The 22,761-nt window shown below is 44.0% G+C and overlaps 1 protein-coding gene and 1 non-coding gene across 3 annotated transcripts in view; both read left to right on the forward strand.

Moving 5' to 3' along the window:
- ZNF609 (zinc finger protein 609) overlaps nt 1–22,761 on the forward strand; it is a 239,442-nt gene that overhangs the window by 208,370 nt on the left and 8,311 nt on the right. For both annotated transcript variants that reach the window (XM_064361417.1, XM_012443057.3), the window contains exons 4-5: nt 17,203–17,290; nt 19,521–21,858. In XM_064361417.1, the coding sequence (XP_064217487.1) occupies nt 17,203–17,290; nt 19,521–21,858 (2,426 nt within the window). The remainder of the gene's footprint in view (nt 1–17,202; nt 17,291–19,520; nt 21,859–22,761) is intronic.
- LOC135268767 (U6 spliceosomal RNA) lies at nt 17,474–17,580 on the forward strand. Its single transcript, XR_010337120.1, has one exon. It is a non-coding gene; the product is annotated as a U6 spliceosomal RNA (small nuclear RNA).

The raw sequence follows: 22,761 nt of genomic DNA on the forward strand, positions 1-22,761 counted from the left end.
CAGTGGTGTGATCTAGGCTCACTGCAACCTCTGCCTCCTGGGGTCAAGCCATGCTTCTGCCTTAGCCTCTCAAGTATTTGGGATACAGGCATGCGCCATCATGCCTGGCTAATTTTTATATTTTTAGTGCAGATGGGGTTTAGCCATGTTGGCCAGACTGGAGAATTGCTTGAACCCAGGAGGCAGAGGTTGCAGTGAGCCAAGATCATACCACTGCACTCCAGCCTGGGTGACAGAGCAAGACTCTGTCTCAAAAAAAAAAAAAAAAAAAAAAAGAGAGAGAGAAATAAAACATTAGAAAAAATAATAATGAGGACTTAGACTCTTGTGGTTGTGGGGATGTGGAGAGAAAGACATTATTCAGAGAGATTTCAAAGGCAGAAGGGGCAGGTCATTGTGGCTTGCTCTTGTCCCAATGCCAGAAAGTCAACTGTGTTTCTTTCTGTTTTTAACCCATGATCCCTCCTGGTTATGCCCAACATTTCCGGCTTCCTTTACAGATCATCAGTTGCTTCTCCTAAGGATCCAAAATTCTCACAACTTTCAAGAATTCTAACTGGAAAAGCAAATCCCTGAAAGGCTAAACTGACAGCACTGGTAGAACTGGCAGGGTCCCTGGGCACCACCACACCCAGCTAGTTTTTGTATTTTTAGTAGAGATGAGGTTTTACCATCTTGGCCAGGCTGGTCCTGAACTCCTGACCTCGTGATCCACCCACCTTGGCCTCCCAAAGTGCTGTGATTACAGGCGTGAGCCCCCTGCCCGGCCGATATTTGGCTTTTATGCCTTAAGTATAGCAGTTCTTATACGTTTCAGTCTCAGGACTCCTTTTCATTTACCTTAAAAATTATTGAGGGGCCAGGTACCATAGATCACACCTATAATCCTAGCACTTTGGAAGATATATATAGTTTTTTGTTGTTGTTGTTGTTGTTTTCATATTTTGTGTGTGTGTGTGTATGTTGAGTGTGATGGCACATGCCTGTGGTCCTAGCTACTTAGAAAGCTGAGAGAGGAGGATCACTTGAGCTTTGGAGGTTGAGATTTCAGTGAGCCATGAGACCCTGTCTCAAAAAAAAGGTATTGAGAACCTTAAAGAGCTTTTGTTTTTATAGATTCTATCTATTGATAGTTACCATTTAGGAATAAAATTTAGAAATTTAAAATGTATATTCATAATAATAAACCTATTACATGTTAATATAGATAGTATTTTTAATGGAAAATAACTATTCATATTTTTAGTAGAGACAGGTTTTCACCACGTTGGCCAGGCTGGTGTCCAACTGACCTCAAGTGATCCGCCCACCTCAGCCTCCCAAAGTGCTGGGATTACAGGTATGAGCCACTGCACCCAGCCAGGAAAATAGCTATTTTATAAAACAAAAAAATACTTAATGAGAAAAGTGGCTTTTTTTTTTTTTTTGAGACAGAGTCTTGCTCTGTCGCCCAGGCTGGAGTGCAGTGGAATGATCTCAGCTTACTGTAACCTCCACTTCCTGGGTTCAAGTGATTCTCCTGCCTTAGACACTGTAGTAGCTGGGATTACAGGTACACACCATCACAACTGGCTAATTTTTGTATTTTTAGTAGATACAGGGTTTCACCATATTGTCCAGGTTGGTCTCAAACTCCCAATCTCAAGTGATCCACCCATGTCGGCCTCCCAAAGTACTAGGATTAGAGGCTTGAGCTACTGCACCTGGCATGTTTTACATTTTTACGAATCTGTTTAATGTCTGACTTAATAGATGCCAAGCTGGTTTCTCATTTACACTTTCACATTAATTTTTTGAAATACCATGTGTCAGCTGACCACAGTGGTTCTCACCTGTAAACTTAACACTTTGGAAGGCTGAGGCCAGCAGATCACATTGGAACAGGAAAGTTCCCTGATTACCCTTGCAGGACATGTGACAGGGGTGTGGCTCACTTACTTGGTGCCCTGAAGCTCAAACCCCTAGGGGGAGCATTCAGATTGGCAGGTGCAGAGGACGTGGCAAGCTTTTTTGGGCTCTGGCCCCATGGCATTGTCTAGGGGTGGGTGTCTGCCACTCCCGAAGCCCAAGTGGGCATGTGTTACAAGGCTCTTTCAGATTTGCCATTTGCAGATGGCTTGTGTGCTAATCAGCTCAATGGACTCTGACTTATCACAAGGACAGAGGGCCAGTGTAACAGCCTTCTGTATCCCTAGGTCTTGCTCAGTGTCCCAAAAGAATTGGATCACACAGAGGCTCGAAAGATGAGTGCAAGGTTTTATTGAGGTAGTGGAGGTGGCTGTCAGTGAGATGGACGGGGAGCCAGAAGTGGGGATGGAGTGGGAAGGTGGTCTTCTTCTGGAGTCAGGTTGCCCGGCAGCGAGACTCTTTTCTGGCCACCCCGGCCAAATTCCCCTTGGTATCCAGATGTCTCGCTTCTTCTCTCTTTCTCTGCCATGTCATTCTGCTGTCACTAGTCTACTTGTCTGCTGGTCTTGACGTTCAGCCGCTTGTATGTGTCCCCACATCAGGTTTACATGGGCACAGGATGGAGGGTGTGGCAGACCAGAGTGGTCTTGAAAAATGCAACATTCAGGCATGAAAACAGGAGTTGAGGTTTTATGCTTCAGCCAGAAGAGGAAAAAAAAGAAAACAAAACAAAAACAAAAAAACAGGAGTGCTTGTTCTCACTCAGGTCTTCGGGCACAGGCCCAAGAGTGGAGCCCTTACCAGGGACCCCACCTTTTCTATACAACACACCCTTGCCCCCCTCCCATATCAACATGAAACCAGGAGTTCAAGACCAGCCTGGCCACATGGTAAAACACCTTCTCTACTAAAAATACTGAAATGGCTGGGCATGATGGCTCATGCTATAATCCCAGCACTTTGGGAGGCCAAGGCAGGTGGATCACCTGAGGTCAGGAGTTCAAGACCCGCTCCACCAACATGGTGAAGCCCCATCTCTAAATGTAAAAAATTAGCCAGGTGTGGTGGTGTACATGTGTTATCCCAGCTACTTGGGAGGTTGGGGTAGGAGAATCACTTGAAACTGGGAGGCAGAGGTTGCAGTGAACCGAGATTGTGCCATTGCACTCCTTCCTGGGCAATAAGAGCGAAAACTTCATCTCAAAAAAAAAACAACAACAAGGGGCCGGGCGCGGTGGCTCACGCCTGTAATCCCAGCACTTTGGGAGGCCAAGGCGGGTGGATCACGAGGTCAAGAGATTGAGACCATCCTGGTCAACATGGTGAAACCCCGTCTCTACTAAAAATACAAAAAATTAGCTGGGCATGGTGGCGCGTGCCTGTAATTCCAGCTACTCAGGAGGCTGAGGCAGGAGAATTGCCTGAACCCAGGAGGCGGAGGTTGCAGTGAGCCGAGATCGCGCCATTGCACTCCAGCCTGGGTAACGAGCGAAACTCCATCTCAGAAAAACAAAAAACAAAACAACAACAAAAATTAATCTGTAATCCCAGAACTTTGGGAGGCCAAGGTGTGTGGATCACTTGAAATCAGGAGTTTGAGACCAACCGGGCAACATGGTGAAACCCTGTCTCTACAAAAATACAAAAATTAGCTGGGTGTGGTGGCACATGCCTGTAATTCCAGCTACTTGGGAGGCTGAGGCACGAGAATTGCTTGAACCTGGAAGGCAGAGGTTGCAGTGAACTGAGATTACACCACTGCTCTCCAGCCTGGGCAACAGAGCAAGACTGTGTCTCCAAAAATAAAATAAAAATAAAAATACAAAAATTAGCTGGGCATGGTGGCGCATGCCTGTAATCCCAGCTACTCAGAAGGCTGAGGCAGGAGAATCACTTGAACCCAGGAGGCAGACGTTGCAGTGAGCCAAGATTGCTCCACTCTGCACTCCAGCCTGGACGACAGCGCAAGATTCTGTCTCAAAAAAAAAAAAAAATCACATGTCACATAGCCTCTGGAAAACTCTTACTTACACTCATGAGAAAATGAAAGTGAAAAGACAAATTGTCTTAGTATTATGAAAATAATTTTGACTTTGCAGACTCCTTGAAAGTGCCTTTGGGACTTCCAGGGGTCCCTGAACCACACTTTGAGAACCACTGCCCTAAGTGGTGCTTTTTCATTTCTCTGTCTAGGAGAGCCTTAAAGATCTGTGTTTCATTTGTAGCCATTTCTAGGAATTCTTGGCACCTGAACTGAGATCCTCATTACCCATTGTTGTTAGAAATAACATGTTCAAAAGAGGAATAAAACATGTTTTTAATTTTTTAAAAGTTGTTTATTGGACATTTACCACACACACTCACACACTGCATTCAAAGCTTGCTGACAAACTATAGTTGTAGGGAGTTACCAAAAATAGTTTGTCAGACTGATTCCTTTAGTTAGGAGCTATAGAATTTTTCCCCATGGACTTTGAGTTCCAAATAACAGACTTTAAGAGAATCATGTAATTACTGGATGATAGAGCTACATTAGTATTTACTCCCTGATTTCCTAGAGAGTAGATTGGAAGAATGAAGTTGGATGTAATAGAGAGATTGGTGATAAGGACTACTGCAGAAGCAAACATATTGGTGACAAGAAAAAGTAACTGCTGACAGCCAAAGAGGAGACTGAGAAGCAAAACCCAGAAACTCAGCAGAGTAGTTTGGTCTCAAAGAGGGCCATTAATCCTTAATACCTCAGGAACCTTTAAAGGGACATCTGTTTATCACACCACGGAGTAATCGTATCTAGAATAATGTCCCTGAGTCATCAAGAAAAATTTAAAATACCTTCTGTATATGGAAAGTCTCCAACTTATGAATGGTTTTTGGTCCAAAGTTAATTTTCAAAACATTTTTTTGAAACTCAAAACATTTTTCTTTATTTTTTATTTATTTATTTATTTATTTATTTTGGGACGGAGTTTTGCTCTTGTTACCCAGGCTGGAGTGCAATGGCGCGATCTCGGCTCACCACAACCTCCGTCTCCTGGGTTCAAGCAATTCTCCTGCCTCCGCCTCCTGAGGAGCTGGGACTACAGGCACGCACCACCATGCCCAGCTAATTTTTTTGTATTTTTAGTAGAGACGGGGTTTCACCATGTTGACCAGGATGGTCTCGATTTCTTGACCTCGTGATCCACCAGTCTCGGCCTCCCAAAGTGCTGGGATTATAGGCGTGAGCCACCGCGCCCGGCCCTATTTTTTTCTTTTTTTTAAATTTGAGACTAAGTCTTGCTCTTTCACCCAGGCTGGAGTGCAGTGGCACAGTCTCAGCTTACTGCAGCCTCTGCCTCTGAAATTCAAGCAATTCTCCTGCCTCAGGTTCCCAAGTAGTTGGGATTACAGGTGCACACCACCACACCCAGCTAATTTTTGTGTTTTTAGTAGAGATGGGGTTTTGCCATGTAGCCAGGCTGGTCTGGGACTCCTTACAGGCGATCCACCCACCTCAACCTCCCAAAGTGCTGGGATTATAGGCGTGAGCCACCGTACCCAGCCTCAAAACATTTTTCTATAAAAATAATGAAATAATTATTTTTGGGCCTTAGACAAGCTGCTTTTTCATTTTATCAGTCCAATAAACAACCTTTGAGTGCCTAATATTAATAGAAGTATTTTTGTTATATCTGGCTCTCATTTATATCTTTGTTTCAGTGAGAGTGCATCTGAGGCCAGAGCCTGAATACAAATACAGTTCCCCTCTGGCCTCCATCATCTGCTCTGCAAGGTACAGATGGTCTGTATCAGGGATCAGCAAGTTAGGGCTCAGTTATCAAATCTAGTCCCAGTTCCGGTTTTTGTAATACAGTTTTATTGGAACACAACTATGCCTATTTATTTACATATTGTCTGGGGATTTTTTTGTACTATAAGAGTTGAGAAGTTATGACGGAGACTGTGTGGCCTGCAAAGCCTTAAATATTTACTATCTGTCCCTTTAAAAGCCTGCCATCCCCAGGTCTGCGTGATCTGGTCCACCATTGTCACTAATATGCTGTCCCTCTGACCTCATGTGTTCTCACTCTTCCCCTAACTTACCCTTCTACAGCCACACTATCCTCTTTGCTCCTCAGAACATTCCAAGCGCATTCCCACCACAGGGTCATTATTACCTGCTTTTTCCTCTGCCTAAAATGTTCTTCCTTCTAATTTCCACAGGGCTCACTATCTCACCTCTTACAGATTTCTCTGCTTGAATGTCATCTTCTTGAGAAGGCTTTTTAAAATTGCCCTTTATAAAATAGCAGCATCACCATCCCTCACATGCTCTGTTCCTCTTCTGTTTTATTTTTTCCCTGTAGCTTATCACTATCTGGGTTTTTGTTGTTTGTTTGTTTGTTGAGACAGGATTTCACTCCCTTCACCCAGGCTGGAATGCAGTGGCGTGATGTGGGCTCACTGCAACCTCCACCTCCCGGGCTCAAGCGATTCTCCTGCCTCAGTCTCCCAAGTAGCTGGGACTCCAGGTGCGTGCCACCATGTCCAGCTGATTTTTGTGTTTTTTGTAGAGACAGGGTTTCACCATGTTGGCCAGGCTGGTTTCAAATTCCTGGGCTCAAGCAATCCTCCTGCCTCGGCCTCCCAAAGTGCTGGGATTACTGGTGTGAGCCACTGTGCCTGGCCGCGTATCACTGACATATGCTTACATGTTCCTTTATTTATTGTCTTTCTCTCCTTATCTAAATGTGAGAGCAGAGACTTGGTCAGTTTTGTGTATTGCCACATCCCAAAACTTTAGAACACTAATGTCTGGCCCAGAGTAGGTACTCATTTGTTGAATAGTTGAATAAATGAAAGCATGTATGCATGCTAGTATTTGTATCCATTTAGGGTGTAGTTGTCAACATCAATCAGGATTGAAAATTGGGATAAAAATAAGATTTAAAAGCAGCATATAGGCAAATGCTGATGTTTCCATTCGAAAACTCTGTGCTACTGGAATATTCAGGTACACTTGATCTCTTCCCCTTCCCCTTTCTCTTTTTTAGTCTCTTATGTTGAGGGCAAGCATCTGTCCTTATTTATCCATGTTCGCCATTAGTTAGTCCAGCACATTCCATGAAGTTGGCTCTCAATAAATATTTGCTCACAGCCCAGGAGTGGACCTCACCATTTTCTTCACTGTTTTTTGTAACTTCAATGCTTCACAGAATGCTTGGCAAATAATAGAGAGAGGCTCAGTAAATATTTGTTCCAGGTAGGAATGAATTATTTGTCTACATAGGATAGACATTATTCCAGGTTATTTGTTATGTAAAGTGACCTAAAACAGTTGTCTAAAACAATAAATGTTATCTCACACAGTTTCTGTGGGTTAGGAATTCAGGATTGCTTAAGTGGGTGGTCTGACCCAGAGTCCCTCATGAGGTTGTAGTCAGTTGTTGACTGGGGCTGCCATCGTCTGAAAGTATCTCTGGGGCTGGAGGATCCTCTTCAGTTTGCTTCACTACATGACTATTGGCAGAGGGCCTCAGTTTCTGGCCTTATGGACTTCTCCATAGGGCTGCTTAAATCTTCTCACAGAATGGCAGCTGTCTTCCCTAAGAGAAGAAATCCCAGAGAGAAAGCAAGGAGGAACCCACAATAATACCTTTTTTCACCTTGTCTCAAAAGTCAGGCACCATCACTTCTGCAAGTTGCTAAAGGCACCTCACACTCCAGGGGATGAGAATTACTCCCCACCTTTTTTTTCCCTCTGTGACTTAGGCTGGAGTCCAGGGGCAACATCTCCACTCATTACAACCTAGATTTCCCACGTTCAAGTGACCCCCCACATCAGCCTCCCTAGTAGCTGGGACTACAGGCACATGTCACCACACCCACATGATTTTAAAATTTTTTTGTAGAGATGAGGTCTCACTACATTGCCCAGGCTAGTTTTGAACTCCTGTGCTCAAGCAGTCCTCCTGCCTTGGCCTCCCAAAGTGTATAGATTACAGGCATGAGCCACCATCCTTGGCCATGAAACATTTTTTTTTCCACAAAACTTTTTTAAAACATTGAGATATTTCTACTAAAACTAATAACTTTTTTTTTTTTTTTTTTTTGAGGCAGAGTCTTGTTCTGTCACCCAGGCTAGAGTGCAGTGACACGATCTTGGCTCACTGCAGCCTCCACCTTCTGGGTTCAAGCAATTCTCTGGCCTCAGCCTCCTGTGTAGCTGAGATTACAGGCGTGTTACCACCACGCCCGGCTAATTTTTCTATTTTTGGTAGAGATGGGGTTTCACCATGTTGGTCAGGCTGGTCTTGAACTCCTGACCTCGTGATTCGCCTGCCTCAGCTTCCCAAAGTGCTGGGATTATAGGCGTTAACCACCACACCTGCCCAACTTTTTTTTTTTTTTTTTTTTTTTGGAAACAGGGTCTCATTCTGTCGCCCAGACTGGAGTGCAGTGGTACAATCTCGGCTCACCACAACCTCCACCTCCCAGGCTCAAGCGATTCTCCTGCCTCAGTCTCCTCAGTACCTGAGATTACAGGCACATGCCACTACCGCACGGCTAATTTTTGTATTTTTAGTAGACAGGGTTTCACCATGTTGGCCAGGTTGGTCTGGAACTCTTGACCTTAGATGATCCACCTGCCTTGGCCTCCCAAAATGTTGAGATTACAGGCACAAGCCACTGCGCCCAGCCAACTAATAACTATTTTTATGTTTATTTTTTGAACAGGTAATACATACAGATCGTACCAGTTCAAAAGCTAAAAGGTTCCCAGCACTTTGGGAGGCTGAGGCGGGTGGATCACCTGAGGTCAGGTTATCTAACTCTCTAACCCTAAGAAGTTGGAGACCAGCCTGGCCAACGAGGTGAAACCCTATCTCTACTAAAAATACAAAAATTAGCCGGGTGTGGTGGTGGGTGCCTATAATCCCAGCCACTCAAGAGGTTGAGACAGGAGAATTACTTGAACCCGGGAGGCAGAGGTTGTGGTGAGCCGAGATCGTGCCATTGCACTCCAGCCTGGGCAACGAAAGCAAAACTCTGTCTCGAAAAAAAAAAAAGGTTTTATACAGAGAAATGATAGGCTGTAACAGGTTTTATTTAACAGGATCTCTCTGGCTTCTGTGTTGAGAACAGATCAGAAAGCAATAAGGGTGGAAGCAAGTTAGGAAGCTATTGCAATAATTCAAGGAGCGCTTAGAGTGGTAGGAGTGGAGGTAATGAGAAATGATCAAAATCTGGATAGATTTTGAAGGTTGAGCCAAAAAGATTTGCTGATGGTCAGGTGTAGGGACATGATAGTAAAAGAGGAATTAAGTAAAACTCTAAGGCTTTTGACCTAAACACCTACAAGGATGTAGATGCCATTACCTCAGATAGGGAGAATTCAGAGCAAGTTATTATTGTTGTTCTTGGTGGTGGGGGTGTTAAGGAGAGGATGGGTATCAGGAGCTCAGTTTGGAACATGTTAAGTTTGAGATCTCCATTTAGATATCCAATGGCAATGTCAAGTTTGTGATTAGATATATGAATCGAGTTTAGGGGAGAGGTTGGGGGTAGAGATAGAAGTTTGAGTCATCAGCTACCCATGAAGTACCAGCAAAAGATGCTGAAGAATGACCAGAGAGATAGGAGGAAAACCAGGAGAGTATAGTGTTCTGGAAGCCAAGTGAAGGAAGTGTTTCCTGGATGGAGTTGATCTGAGCATGAAGGAGCTGAAAGTGTGTACTAATGGAAATAGTAAAAATGAGGGGCCTAGAAAAAAATCTACTCTTCCCACTATTATACTTGGATCAGCCTTGAGTACACAGACATTTTGAGGTTTTTTAATTATTCTCTGAAACAAAGCAGTGTTGCTTTGGGATTGAGTTTATCTCAGCATTCACTCCTAAGAACTGGGTGAACCTGGCCCTGTGCGGTGGCTCGTGCCTGTAATCCCAGCACTTTGGGAGGTTGAGGCAGGTGGATCACTTGAGATTAGGAGTTCGAGACCAGCCTGGCCAACATGGTAGAACCCCATCTCTACCTATAATACAAAAATTAACCAGGCGTGGTAGTGCACTCCTGTAATCCCAGCTGCTTGGGAGGCTGAGGCAGGAGAGGCGCTTGAACCTAGGAGGCGGAGGTTGCAGTGACCTGAGATTGCGCCACTGCACTCAAGCCTGGGTGACAGAGTGAGTCTCCATCTGAAAAAACAACAACAAAAAATGGGGGAACCTGACTAGTGCCTCATACATGTCGTCATTTTCCCTTTACCTTGCTCCAATATTGATCGCCTTTAAGAAGGGAGAATAGTGAGTACTCTGAAAATGATAGGTAATTAGATTATGTCCATAAGACTCTGTAAATTTTAAGATTCTAGAGAAACAGGAAGCACTGTTTGTTGCTACTATTGTTTAGCAGTGTTATCCCAAACATGCTGAGCCTTTGCTTACTTTGTGAACACTTAGGAAAAATAGTAAGCTTTCTAAGATAAAGACCAGTTTTTCTTTCTCTTTAGCTTACTGCCCTAAAGCTAGTCCTTTAATTGTGTGAAAAGACCTAGTTTCTAATAGAGAAACTAGATCTGTTAAGTGTTACTTGCTGCTTTTCTTTCCTGTCGTCCTGTTCTCCCAGCTGTCTCAATTCGGAACCTTGTAGGAAGAGTATTACACCTCAACAATGTGTTTCCTTTGACATTTAAACAAGCCTCCATTTGTTTTTCCGTATTAGAATTTTTTCTCTTTCCTTCTCCCATTTCTAGCACTTTGTTTGACCTGTCTTCTCTTCAGCTCATTCATTATTGCTAAAGTTTGCAGTTATACCAAAGGAGGAAGCCAGATTTATATAAACCTGTGTTCCCGCCCAGATGTTTCCAGAATAGTAACGACATTCATCTTCTAGTTCTGTGCCTGCTGTCTGTGTACAGCTGTGCTCATCTACCGTTGTAAATGAGATGCCTGTCTCCAAGTCTTACCTTGTCTAGAAACAAATGGACTCTGTTCCTATTGAACTGATTATGCATTAATCAGAGCAGGCCATCTTTGGGGGAGACATCCACTTGAAATCACTTTCTAATAGAGAGAATTTAGCCTAATTACTTTTTTTGGAGATATGCCATTTCCCTTAAGATGCCAGGGCACTGGACAGGGATAGGATTTCTGTCCTTTTCCCCTCTGGATGATCTCTGCAATCCTGTATATGTCTTTTATCTAAGGTGAAGGTAACAGGACAGTCTAAGAAAATTGTGTGAAAAGAATCAGAATCCATTAGAGATAGCCATGTCATGCCTTAGAGTCTGAAAGATCTGACCACTAATAGCGAACCTTTCAGTAAATTATTTATACTTTCTGGTGTTTCATTTCCTCCTTTGCAAAGTAGCCTTAACAATCCTTATATGACAGGATTTTTGGCATCCATTTATAACCTGCCTGCCTCAAAAAGTGATTTAAAGCCAGGTGCCGTGGCTCATGCCTGTAATCCCAGCTCTTTAGGAAGCCAAGGCAGGAGGATCACTTGAGACCAAGAGTTCAAGACCAGCCTGGGCAACATGGTGAGACTCTGTCTCTGTTTTTAAATAAATACTTGTAATCCCAGCTACTTGGGAGGCTGAGGCAAGAAAATCACTTGAACCTAGGAGGCGGAGGTTGCAGTGAGTGGAGATTATGCCACTGTACTCTAGCCTGGGCAACAGAGCAAAACTCTGTCTCAAAAAAAAAAAAAAAAATCCACACAAATAAATAAATAAAAATAAAAGTGACTGGACAAGTACAGTGACTACTGTAATCCCAGCACTTTTGGAGGCCCAGTTGGATTGCTTGAGGCCAGGAGTTCAAAACCAGCTTAGCCAACATGGAGTAACCCTGTCTGTAATAAAAATACAAAAATCAGCTGTGCGTGATGGTGCAAACCTGTAGTCCCTGCTACTTGGGAGGCTGAGGCACAAAAATTGCTTGAACCTGGGAGGCAGAGGTTGCAGTGAGCCGAGATTGTACCACTGCACTCCAGCCTGAACAATAGAGTGAGACTCTGTCTAAAATATAAATAAATAAACAAAAATAAAAGTGATTTAAAGCTGTAAATATTCAGTAAGATAATATGAAAACATCTAGCACATAATAATTTTATTTTTCTTTTCTACTTTATTTTTTGAGATGGAGCCTTGCTCTGTTGCCGAGGCTGGAGTGCAGTGGCACAATCTTGGCTCACTGCAACCTCCACCTCTGGGTTCAGTGATTCTCTTGCCGCAGGCTCCTGAGTAGCTGGACTACAGGCACCGGCCACCATGCCCAGCTAATTTTTGTATTTTTAGTAGAGATGGGATTTCACCATCTTGGCCAGGCTGGTCTTGAACTCCTGACCTCAAGTGATCCACCTGCCTTGGCTTCCCAGAGTGCTGGGATTACAGGTGTGAGCCACTGCACCTGGCTGAAAGTTTTTCTTCTTTTTTTGAGACAGAGTTTTGCTCTTGTTGCCCAGGCTAGAATGCAATGACACAATCTCAGCTCACTACAACCTTCGTTTCCTGGGTTGAAGCACTTCTTCTGCCTCAGCCTCCCAGGTAGCTGAGATTGCAGATGCCTGCCACCATGCCCGGCTAATTTTTGTATTTTAGTAGAGGCGAGGTTTCACCATGTTGGTCAGGCTGGTCTCAAACTCCTGACCTCAGGTGATCCACCCACCTCGGCCTCCCAAAGTGCTGGGATTACAGGCACAAACCATCGCTCCTGGCCAAGTTTCTCTTATTTTTAGAGATGGAGTCTCACCCTGTCACCTAGGCTGAAGTGCAGTGGCACAGACATAGCTTCACTGTAGCTTTGAACTCTTGGGCTTAAGTGATCTTCCCACCTCAGCCTCCCAGATTGTTGGGACTTCAGGTGGGCACCACCACAACTGGCTAGTTTTTATTTATTTATTATTTATTTATTTATTTTTGTAGAGACAGGTCTCACTGTGTTGCCCAGGCTGGTCTTGAATACCTGGCCTTGACAGATCCTCCTGCCTCAGTCCCCCAAAGCACTGGGGTTCCAGGCGTGAGCCGCTGTGCCACACTCATAATAGCTGTTTGATGAATGTTTTAATCACAATCCAATGGACTGTTCTACTTAACCTGGTAAGGCTGAAAAAGAAGAATCCAACTTACTAAACCAAAGTTCTCTCCTGCCCTAATTTTCTTAGAATGAGACTTCTTGGATAGGATAATTCTTTTTTTCCCTCTCCCTTGCCTGATTTGGTTTTATGATAAAGCAGCCTAAATTTTGATTCCAAAGAAAACAAGGGCTAAATAAGGTCTTACTTAAAGCCACAACCAAGTGTTCAGGACTCAAGTCCTGATATTCCATAGTTTTGTCTAAAGCACTCCCTTTGTATTTATTTCTTGAAAACCTACTGTAAGTCAGTTGTCGAATTTACTAATTTTATAATTTATTTCTGTTTTAATCCTATATTATTGATTAAAAATCTGAGATTTGTAGAAGCTATGTGACTTGCTCAAGGTTACACTATAACAAAGCCAAGATTTGCACCAAGGTTTTCCAGCTCCATATCTGGTGATCTTTAGACACCATCGTATGTCAAAGCAGAAATGAGTAAGGCCGGCCGCGGTGGCTCACGCCTGTAATCCTAGCACTTTAGGAGGCCGAGGCTGGCAGATCACGAGGTCAAGAGATCAAGACCATCCTGACCAACATAGTGAAACCCCGTCTCTACTAAAATATAAAAATTAGCTGGGCGTGGTGGCATGCGTCTATAGTCCCAGCTACTCGGGAGGCTGAGGCAGGAGAATTGCTTGAACCCGGGAGGCAGAGGTTGCAGTGAGCTGAGATCTCACCACTGCACTCCAGCCTGGTGCCTGGTGACAAAGCAAGACTCTGTCCCCGCCCCGCCCCCCCCCAAAAAAAAAGAAGAAGAAGAAGAAATGAATATAAGTGAGTTATTAGACATAGGTCCTGGAAGTGCCAAATCAAAAATTATTTATTAGTGTGCGACCAAAGACAAAAGGATAATTCCAGATCCCCCACATTTATTGTCCTGATACATTCCATAGAAAATGTGCCTTGGGGCTGGGCGTGGTGGCTCATGCCTGTAATCCTAGCACTTTGGGAGGCTGAGGCAGGAGGATCACCTGAGGTCAGGAGTTCAAGACCAGCTTGGCCAACATGGTGAAATCCCATCTCTACTAAAAATACAAAAATTGGCCAGGCACAGTGGCTCACGCCTGTAATCCCACCACTTTGGGAGGCTAAGGTGGGCAGATCACAAGGTCAAAAGTTGAAGACCAGCCTGGCCAACATGTTGAAACTCTGTCTCTACGTTAAAAAGAAAAATTAGCCTAGCTTGGTGGTAGACACCTGTAATCCTAGCTGCTCGAGAGGCTGAGGCAGGAGAATCGCTTGAACCCAGGAGGCAAAGGTTGCAGTGAGCCAAGATCACGCCACTGTACTCCAGCCTGGGTGACAGAGCAAGACTCCATCTCAAAAAAAAAAAAGAAAATATGCCTTGGAAGTTCCAATAAGATGACTTACTAGGTTCAAACTTTTAACACATCCCCTCTGTTCCAAACACATAGAAGTAAAATGTAATAAAGAGAAAACCAAAGAACATATTTGTGTTCAAAACAAAACAGCCATCTCCATGGATTAAAAACAGAGAGTTAGCTCAGGGGCAGTGGCTCATGCCTGCCTGTAATCCTAGCACTTTGGGAGGCCACGGTGAGCGGATCACCTGAGGTCAGGAGTTTGAGACAAGCCTGACCAACATGATGTAAAACCCTGTCTCTACTAAAAAAAAAAAAAAAAAAAATACAAAATTAGCGGGGCAAGGTGGCACATGCCTGTAATCCCAGCTACTCGGGAGACCAAGGCAGGCGAATCACTTGAACCCAGGAGGTGGAGGTTGCTGTGAGCCAAGATCGTGCCATTGCACTCTAGCCTGGGCAACAAGGGCGAAACTCTGTCTCAAAAAGAAAAAAAATAAACAGAGATGCAAGTCACTAGAAGTGATGCTGAAGCTGTGGAGACTGGCTGACCTCTAGATTCTGGGAACAAAGAATAGTACATGAGAGGTGATTTCTGAGGGGTAAATAGATACTAAAAATGCTCATAGACTAAGAATGTGAGGCCAGGGGAGTAAGAAGCTAACCCCCAACCAGCGTTATGAAAGGAGGCTTAAAACAGTTAATTGAGGAGTGGAGGATGGAAGCTTTAAGGAGTTGGGAAGGACAGTTTCAAGCTGATTCATTATTAGAATATAACTGTGATATCCTAAATTTCACTGTGGCATAGGCCATTTGAAGACCTACTGGACTGAGTCCTTAGGAGACCAGAAGAAAGAAATTGCAAAGTCATGACACAGAGAAAGGGGAAAAGGTAAAAACAAAAACATCCCACTCATTCTAAGGCTGCAAACCAAAATGTTAATAATAGAAATCTAATTTTAAGAAAGATAACCAATAAAAATTAACCAGGACTTCCACTCCAGAGAAGATGAAGTAGACAGATTTTTCCCTATTCCTCCCACTAAATATAACTAAAAACCCTGGAAATTATATATAAAACAAATATAACAAGACTGTGAAAGGTAGAAGAAAGAAGGCAGACCAGCTATGGGCCTCAAGACCTTAGACAAGGTGATGAGTTCCCTGGGTTTTCTTTTTATCTCTAGTATCCCCCCCGTTGGAGCTAAAACTGAATATATTTAATGGTAAAAGACTGAATGGAGCCAGGTGCAGTGGCTCATGCCTGTAATCTCAGCACTTTGGCAAACGGATTGCTTGAGCTCAGGGGTTCAAGACCATCCTGAGCAAAATGGTCTTGACAGCGGAGGATCACTTGAGCCCAAGGGTTTGAGCCCAATCTGGAAAACATAGTAAGACATTGTCTTTAAAAGAATTTAAATGCCCCCCCCCACAAAAAAAACCCTATATAAAACATAATTTTTCTTTTATCAGATTAGCAAAGAACAAAATGAGAACACCATGTTGCCAAAGGAAAAGGGGAAGAGGTATTTCTTGGGCTACTATAAATGGGTATATGAATGAGTACATCTTCTTTGAGGCAATTTGGAGGTGGTTTGGCAGTATTTATCAGGACTCCAAATACAGGTGTGTTGTGATTAGCAGTTTTACTTATAGGAACTCATCTTACAGGCATATTCTTACAGATAAGATGAAACATTTGTACAAGATTGTTCATTGCCATTTATTTGTAATAGCAGAAGATTGAAGCAACCTAAATGTCCCTTCAAATGCAGCCACTGAAAAGAATGAAGTAGCTGTCTGTCTCCACATATGGGATGATACAAAATATTTGGGTACATGGAAAAAGCATTGTGCAGAACATTGTGTATATTGCTACCATTTAAGGAAGAATGTATAAACATTTGCTATATATGCATATAAAATATCTGTGGAAGACTTTTCGATGTTTCTACATAGGGGAACTGGAAGACCAAAGAACAGTGACAGAAGGGACACTTCATTTTATATTAGGGTTTGTTGGGGATTTTTCCTTTTTTTTTTTTTTTTGTTACCTTTTGAATTTTGGAGTAACTACCTTACCTAGTCAAAAGCCTTTTTTTTTTTTTTTTTTGAGACAGAGTGCAACTCTGTTGCCCAGGCTGGAGTGCAATTGCACAATCTCAACTCACTGCAAACTCTGCCTCCTGGGTTCAAGCGATTCTCCTGCCCCAGTCCCCTGAGTAGCAGGGATTACAGGCACACGCCACCGTGCCCAGCTAATTTTTGTAATTTTAGTAGAGACAGGTTTTCCCCATGTTGGCCAGGATGGTCTTGAGCTCCTGGTAACAAGTGATCTGCCTACCTTAGCCTCCCGAAGTATTGAGATTACGGGCGTGAGCCATCACACCTGGCAAAAAAAAAAATTTTTTTTAATTATCCAGGTTTGGTGGCATGCCCCTGTGGTCTCAGCTACTTGGGATGCTAAAGAGGGACGATCACTTGAGGCTCCACTCTAACCTGGGCAACAGAGTAAGATCCCATCTCCAAAAATAAAAATAAAATGTGTCTTGACCAGATCATGAAGTCTTTTTTTTTTTTTTTTAAAATATATATATATTTTGTTGAGTATTTTATTTATTTTTTTTGTAGACCATGAAGTCTTTACAACTTTTACCCATCCTAAGGGGCCTCAGTGACATTGTAGGCAATTCCTATGGAACTATTCTGGCCCAATCCTATTTGTCCCATTGGTACCCAGAACATCTCCTAAACCCTCTTATAGAAGTCAGAGTGCTGATCCAAAGAACAGTCTTCTCAGTGGCAAATGGGATGTGTCTTGTCTATATCTATATGCTCTTATTTTCCAGGTATGTTGGTGGTAAATGTAACATGGAGGAACAAGACATATGTAGGTACACTTCTTGACTGCACACGACATGATTGGGCACCTCCAAGGTAAGCACTTACAGCTATTTAGTTTATATTAGTCTGAACCACTCTAATTGGTGATCTCTTGTACTTTTATCCTGCTGAATTATAGACACAACTTTTAAAGGACATGATGGTGTAGATACCAGGGAAAGTACTGTATTGACATTCAAGAAGACTGAATGAATTATGTATTAAAGTGTTCAGGGGGTGCTCACTTCAACAGGACATATACTAAAATTGGAACAATGCAGAGAAGATTAGCATGGTCCCTACACAAGGATGACATGCAAATTTGTAAAGTGTTCCATGTTTTTAAAATTAGGGGAAAAAAAAAGTAAAATGTTCAGGGGATATGTTGGGGAAATGGGGAGAAAATCCTATTTAAGCCTTTGTCTGGAATTATTAAAGTCACCCTGAGACCAAAGCCATAACTTCTAACCATGAGTGAGCAAACATTCATTGATGGTAGCTATTCCTCAGAAATTTGAACTCAAGAACATTTTTAGTTTTATAAACTCTACTAGAACATAGGGGTTTCACAAGGACCTTTTCATGTTGCAATTTGACCTTTAGATGGTTATTTCAGTCAATGGTACTGAATAGCTTGTTCCTAATATTAGTGCCCAGTTTGTCAGGGTTTGGGGAACCCAAGTGCTGGGGTTAATTTACAGCTAACATAAGGTAACATCCTAGGAGCATACCAATTAATGCAATTCCCATGCAGTCACAGTTTCCTTTATTGAATTATATTCATTGAAAATGATAGCTATTGGGGCTGGGCACTGTAATCCCAGCACTTTGGGAGGCTGAGGCAGGCGGATCACCTGAGGTCAGGAGTTTGACACCAGCCTGACCAACATGGAGAATCCCCATCTCTACTAAAAATACAGAATTAGCTGGATGTGGTGGTACATGCCCGTAATCCCAGCTACTTGGGAGGCTGAGGCAAGATAATCGCTTGAACCCAGGAGACAGAGGTTGCAGTGAGCCAAGATCATGCCACTCCACTCCAGCCTGGGCAACAAGAGCGAAACTTCATCTAAAAAGAAAAAGGAAATGGTAGTTATTATCTGGACAGTTGTTTTAGAAAAAGTTCACCCATTGTTTCCATGAAACAAAGATGGGCAGAAATATCCCAGAAAGGTATTTTAAAGTTCTTGATTCCATACCACTTTTTTTTCTCAGATGTGATTATGTTCCACCTAGGGTTATTTATGCCTCCTAACTTTCAGAGATGCTGGGCCAGGTCTCCAGAGGCTTAGACTTTTATAAGACTATATTCAGACCATAATAGTTGCCCTGATAAGAATCAGAAGCAGATGAGCCAAAACAAGTTTGCAAAGTTCTTTACACCCTCCCTTTGCATTTCTGAGAAACCTATTGGAAGGACTTATTTCTGCTTTGGGCAGACAAGAATACAGAGGGATAGGAGCTGAGTGAGTAGGTTGATAACAGGGAAGCAGTAAGTAGCTTTACAGTAGGACTGTTCTGGGAACGCAAAGGAGATATTTGACAAAATTTGCCTTTTTTCTGCAATAGCTATGGTTCCTACTGTCTTAGAAACAACCTACTGCAGTTGCCCCCTGGGACAAGAGAGTCAAAACCATCTTTAGATCTACAAGGGAACCAATCTTAGCTAAAGGTTTAATTCTAGGAAGTGTTTTAAGTTTCATGAAAAGCCACTTTAGGGCCTATGAGGAATGACCCCTAGGTGCAGATCTCCAGACATTCAAAGAACTCACGTACTCTTGGTTATATCTGATGTTTAGGGAACTGTTCAATGGATAGGTGCTTTGCTCTTCCTTTCTATATCTTCATAGTGAGATGTGTAGGAAAAAGGCATTGGGCTAAAAGTAGAGCTAGGGTCTTGTCGTACATTGCTGTTAATCAATGATGTGACCTTGGACAAGTCACTTAGCATGCCTGGCCTCAATTTCCTGGATGATCTCTAACATCTTTTCTGAAACCATGACTGTGGGTGCATATAGGAAATGTAGACATGACTGTTTGTCTTATGGAACAAACTGCACGGCTTTCGAGGTGAATGTTGGGGAATAATATGTAGCTAGCAGGCAGATAGCATCCCAGGAGTTCGCCATTTAGTGCAGTTCCCAATCAGAATTTCTTTTAACAAATCGTATTCATTGAAAATGATAGTCATCATCTGGATAGTTCTTCTGGAGGCTACAGCCAAACTGGCTTAAAGATGTTTTCTCTTCTTAATAATATCCTGTTGTGTTTATCCTTTGCCAAGGTTCTGTGACTCCCCGACCAGCGACCTGGAAATGCGCAATGGTCGGGGTAGAGGCAAACGCATGCGTCCCAACAGTAACACACCTGTTAATGAGACAGCCACAGCCTCTGACAGCAAAGGGACCAGTAGCAGCAGCAAAACCCGAGCAGGAGCCAATAGCAAAGGCCGTCGGGGCAGCCAGAATTCTTCGGAGCATCGCCCACCTGCCAGCAGCACTTCTGAGGATGTCAAGGCCAGCCCTTCCTCAGCTAATAAGCGGAAAAACAAACCTCTTTCAGACATGGAACTGAATTCTAGCTCAGAGGACTCCAAAGGGAGCAAACGTGTCCGTACTAATTCCATGGGCTCAGCCACTGGCCCACTCCCTGGGACCAAGGTAGAACCCACTATTCTGGACAGAAACTGTCCCTCCCCAGTCCTGATTGACTGCCCCCACCCAAACTGCAACAAGAAGTACAAGCACATCAATGGACTTAAGTACCACCAAGCTCATGCCCATACAGATGATGACAGCAAGCCGGAAGCAGATGGGGACAGTGAGTATGGAGAGGAACCTATTCTCCATGCAGATCTTGGGAGCTGCAATGGTGCATCTGTCACACAGAAAGGTTCCTTGTCCCCTGCCCGCTCAGCTACCCCCAAAGTTCGGCTTGTAGAGCCCCATAGCCCTTCTCCTTCAAGCAAATTCAGCACAAAAGGCCTCTGTAAGAAAAAGTTGAGTGGGGAAGGGGACACAGACCTTGGGGCCTTATCCAATGATGGCTCTGATGATGGACCCTCAGTGATGGATGAAACAAGCAATGATGCCTTTGATTGTTTAGACAGGAAGTGTATGGAAAAAGAAAAATGTAAAAAACCTACTTTAAAACCTGAAAAGATTCCTTCCAAGAGCTTAAAGTCAGCCCGTCCCATTGCTCCTGCCATCCCCCCACAGCAAATCTACACCTTCCAGACGACCACCTTTACAGCAGCAAGCCCAGGCTCTTCCTCAGGCTTGACCGCCACAGTGGCGCAAACCATGCCCAACAGTCCCCAGCTTAAGCCCATTCAGCCCAAGCCCACTGTTATGGGAGAACCGTTCACAGTCAACCCTGCCTTGACTCCAGCCAAGGATAAGAAAAAGAAAGACAAAAAAAAGAAAGAATCTTCGAAGGAACTTGAAAGTCCTCTGACCCCAGGGAAGGTGTGTCGAGCAGAAGAAGGCAAGAGCCCATTCAGGGAATCTTCAGGAGATGGGATGAAAATGGAGGGGCTCCTAAATGGCTCATCAGACCCCCACCAAAGCCGACTGGCTAGCATCAAGGCTGAAGCTGACAAGATCTACAGCTTCACAGACAATGCCCCCAGCCCTTCCATTGGAGGCAGTAGCCGCCTTGAAAACACTACCCCTACTCAGCCCCTAACTCCCTTACATGTAGTGACCCAGAATGGAGCTGAAGCCAGCTCAGTCAAAACCAACAGCCCTGCATACTCTGACATCTCTGATGCTGGGGAGGATGGGGAGGGCAAGATAGACAGTGTCAAATCAAAGGACGCTGAGCAGTTGGTTAAAGAAGGGGCTAAGAAAACTCTTTTCCCTCCTCAGCCTCAGAGCAAAGACTCACCATATTACCAAGGCTTTGAGAGTTACTATTCTCCAAGTTATGCACAGTCCAGCCCAGGGGCTCTGAACCCCAGCAGCCAGGCAGGAATGGAGAGCCAGGCCCTAAAGACTAAAAAGGATGAGGAACCTGAGAGCATAGAAGGGAAAGTGAAGAACGATGTCTGTGAGGAAAAGAAGCCTGAGCTGAGCAGTTCCAGTCAGCAGCCCTCAGTCATCCAGCAGCGTCCCAACATGTATATGCAGTCTCTGTACTACAACCAGTATGCCTACGTGCCTCCCTATGGCTACAGCGACCAGAGTTACCACACCCACCTTCTGAGCACTAACACAGCTTACCGGCAGCAATATGAAGAACAGCAGAAACGGCAGAGTTTAGAGCAGCAGCAGCGGGGAGTGGACAAGAAGGCAGAGATGAGCCTGAAGGAGCGGGAGGCAGCACTCAAGGAAGAGTGGAAGCAAAAGCCGTCAATTCCACCAACTCTCACCAAGGCCCCCAGCCTGACAGACCTGGTAAAGTCAGGACCCGGCAAGGCCAAGGAGGCAGGGGCTGACCCAGCCAAATCAGTCATCATTCCCAAGTTAGATGACTGTTCAAAACTCCCTGGCCAGGCCCCTGAAGGCCTAAAAGTGAAGCTGAGTGACGCCAGCCACCTAAGCAAGGAGGCCTCTGAGGCCAAGACAGGCACTGAGTGTGGTCGACAGGCAGAAGTGGATCCAATACTCTGGTACCGACAGGTAACTGTTGCCCTGGGAGGAAGTGGAAATACCATATGATAATCTTTCTGTCTTCCTCACAAATAAGGGCTGTCCTTATGTAGGGGTTCAACAGAATTGAGGTTAGCAGGAGAGATGTATAATTTTAAGGATTCTTTACCTTTGTAAACCACTTTAATGTTTTTATTTTAATTTTGATTATTACTAGTTTTTCTTTCTTTTTTTTTTTTTTTTTTTTTTTGAGACAGAGTTTCACTCTTGTTCCCCAGGCTGGAGTACAATGGCGTGATCTCAGCTTACTGTAACCTCTGCCTCCCAGGTTCAAGCAATTCTCCTGCCTTAGCCTCCTCTGAGTAGCTAGGATTACAGGCATGCACCACCATGCCCAGCTAATTTTTTGTATTTTTAGTAGAGTCAGGGTTTCTCCATGTTGGTCAGGCTGCTGGTCTCAAACGACCTCAGGTGATCTGCCCGCATCGGCCTCCCAAGTGGCTGGGATTACAGGCACATGCCACCATGCCCAGCTAATTTTTTTTTTGTATTTTTAGTGGAAATAGGGTTTCACCATGTTGGTCAGGCTGGTCGTGAACTCCTGACCTCAAGTAATCCAGCTGCCTTGGCCTCCCAAAGTGCTAGGATTACAGGCATGAGCCACTGCACCCAGCCAATTTATTTTTATGTTTTTGTAGAGACCAGAGTCTCTCTCTGTTGCCCAGGCTGGAATGCAATGAGGTAGTCACAGCTCACTGCAATTTCCAACCCCTAGGCTCAAGCGATCCTCCTACCATCACCTCCTAAGTAGCTAGGACTACAGGTGCATGCCACCATGCCTAGATAATGTTTTAATTTTTTGTAGAGAGGGGTCTCACTGTGTTGCCCAGGCTGGTCTTAAACTCCTGGCCTCAATCAAGCAGTCCTCCCACC

The sequence above is a fragment of the Aotus nancymaae genome, unplaced genomic scaffold (genome assembly GCF_030222135.1).
Source record: "Aotus nancymaae isolate 86718 unplaced genomic scaffold, 86718_ANA_hifiasm-v0.15.2.pri h1tg000041l, whole genome shotgun sequence".
Classification (NCBI taxonomy): domain Eukaryota; kingdom Metazoa; phylum Chordata; class Mammalia; order Primates; family Aotidae; genus Aotus; species Aotus nancymaae.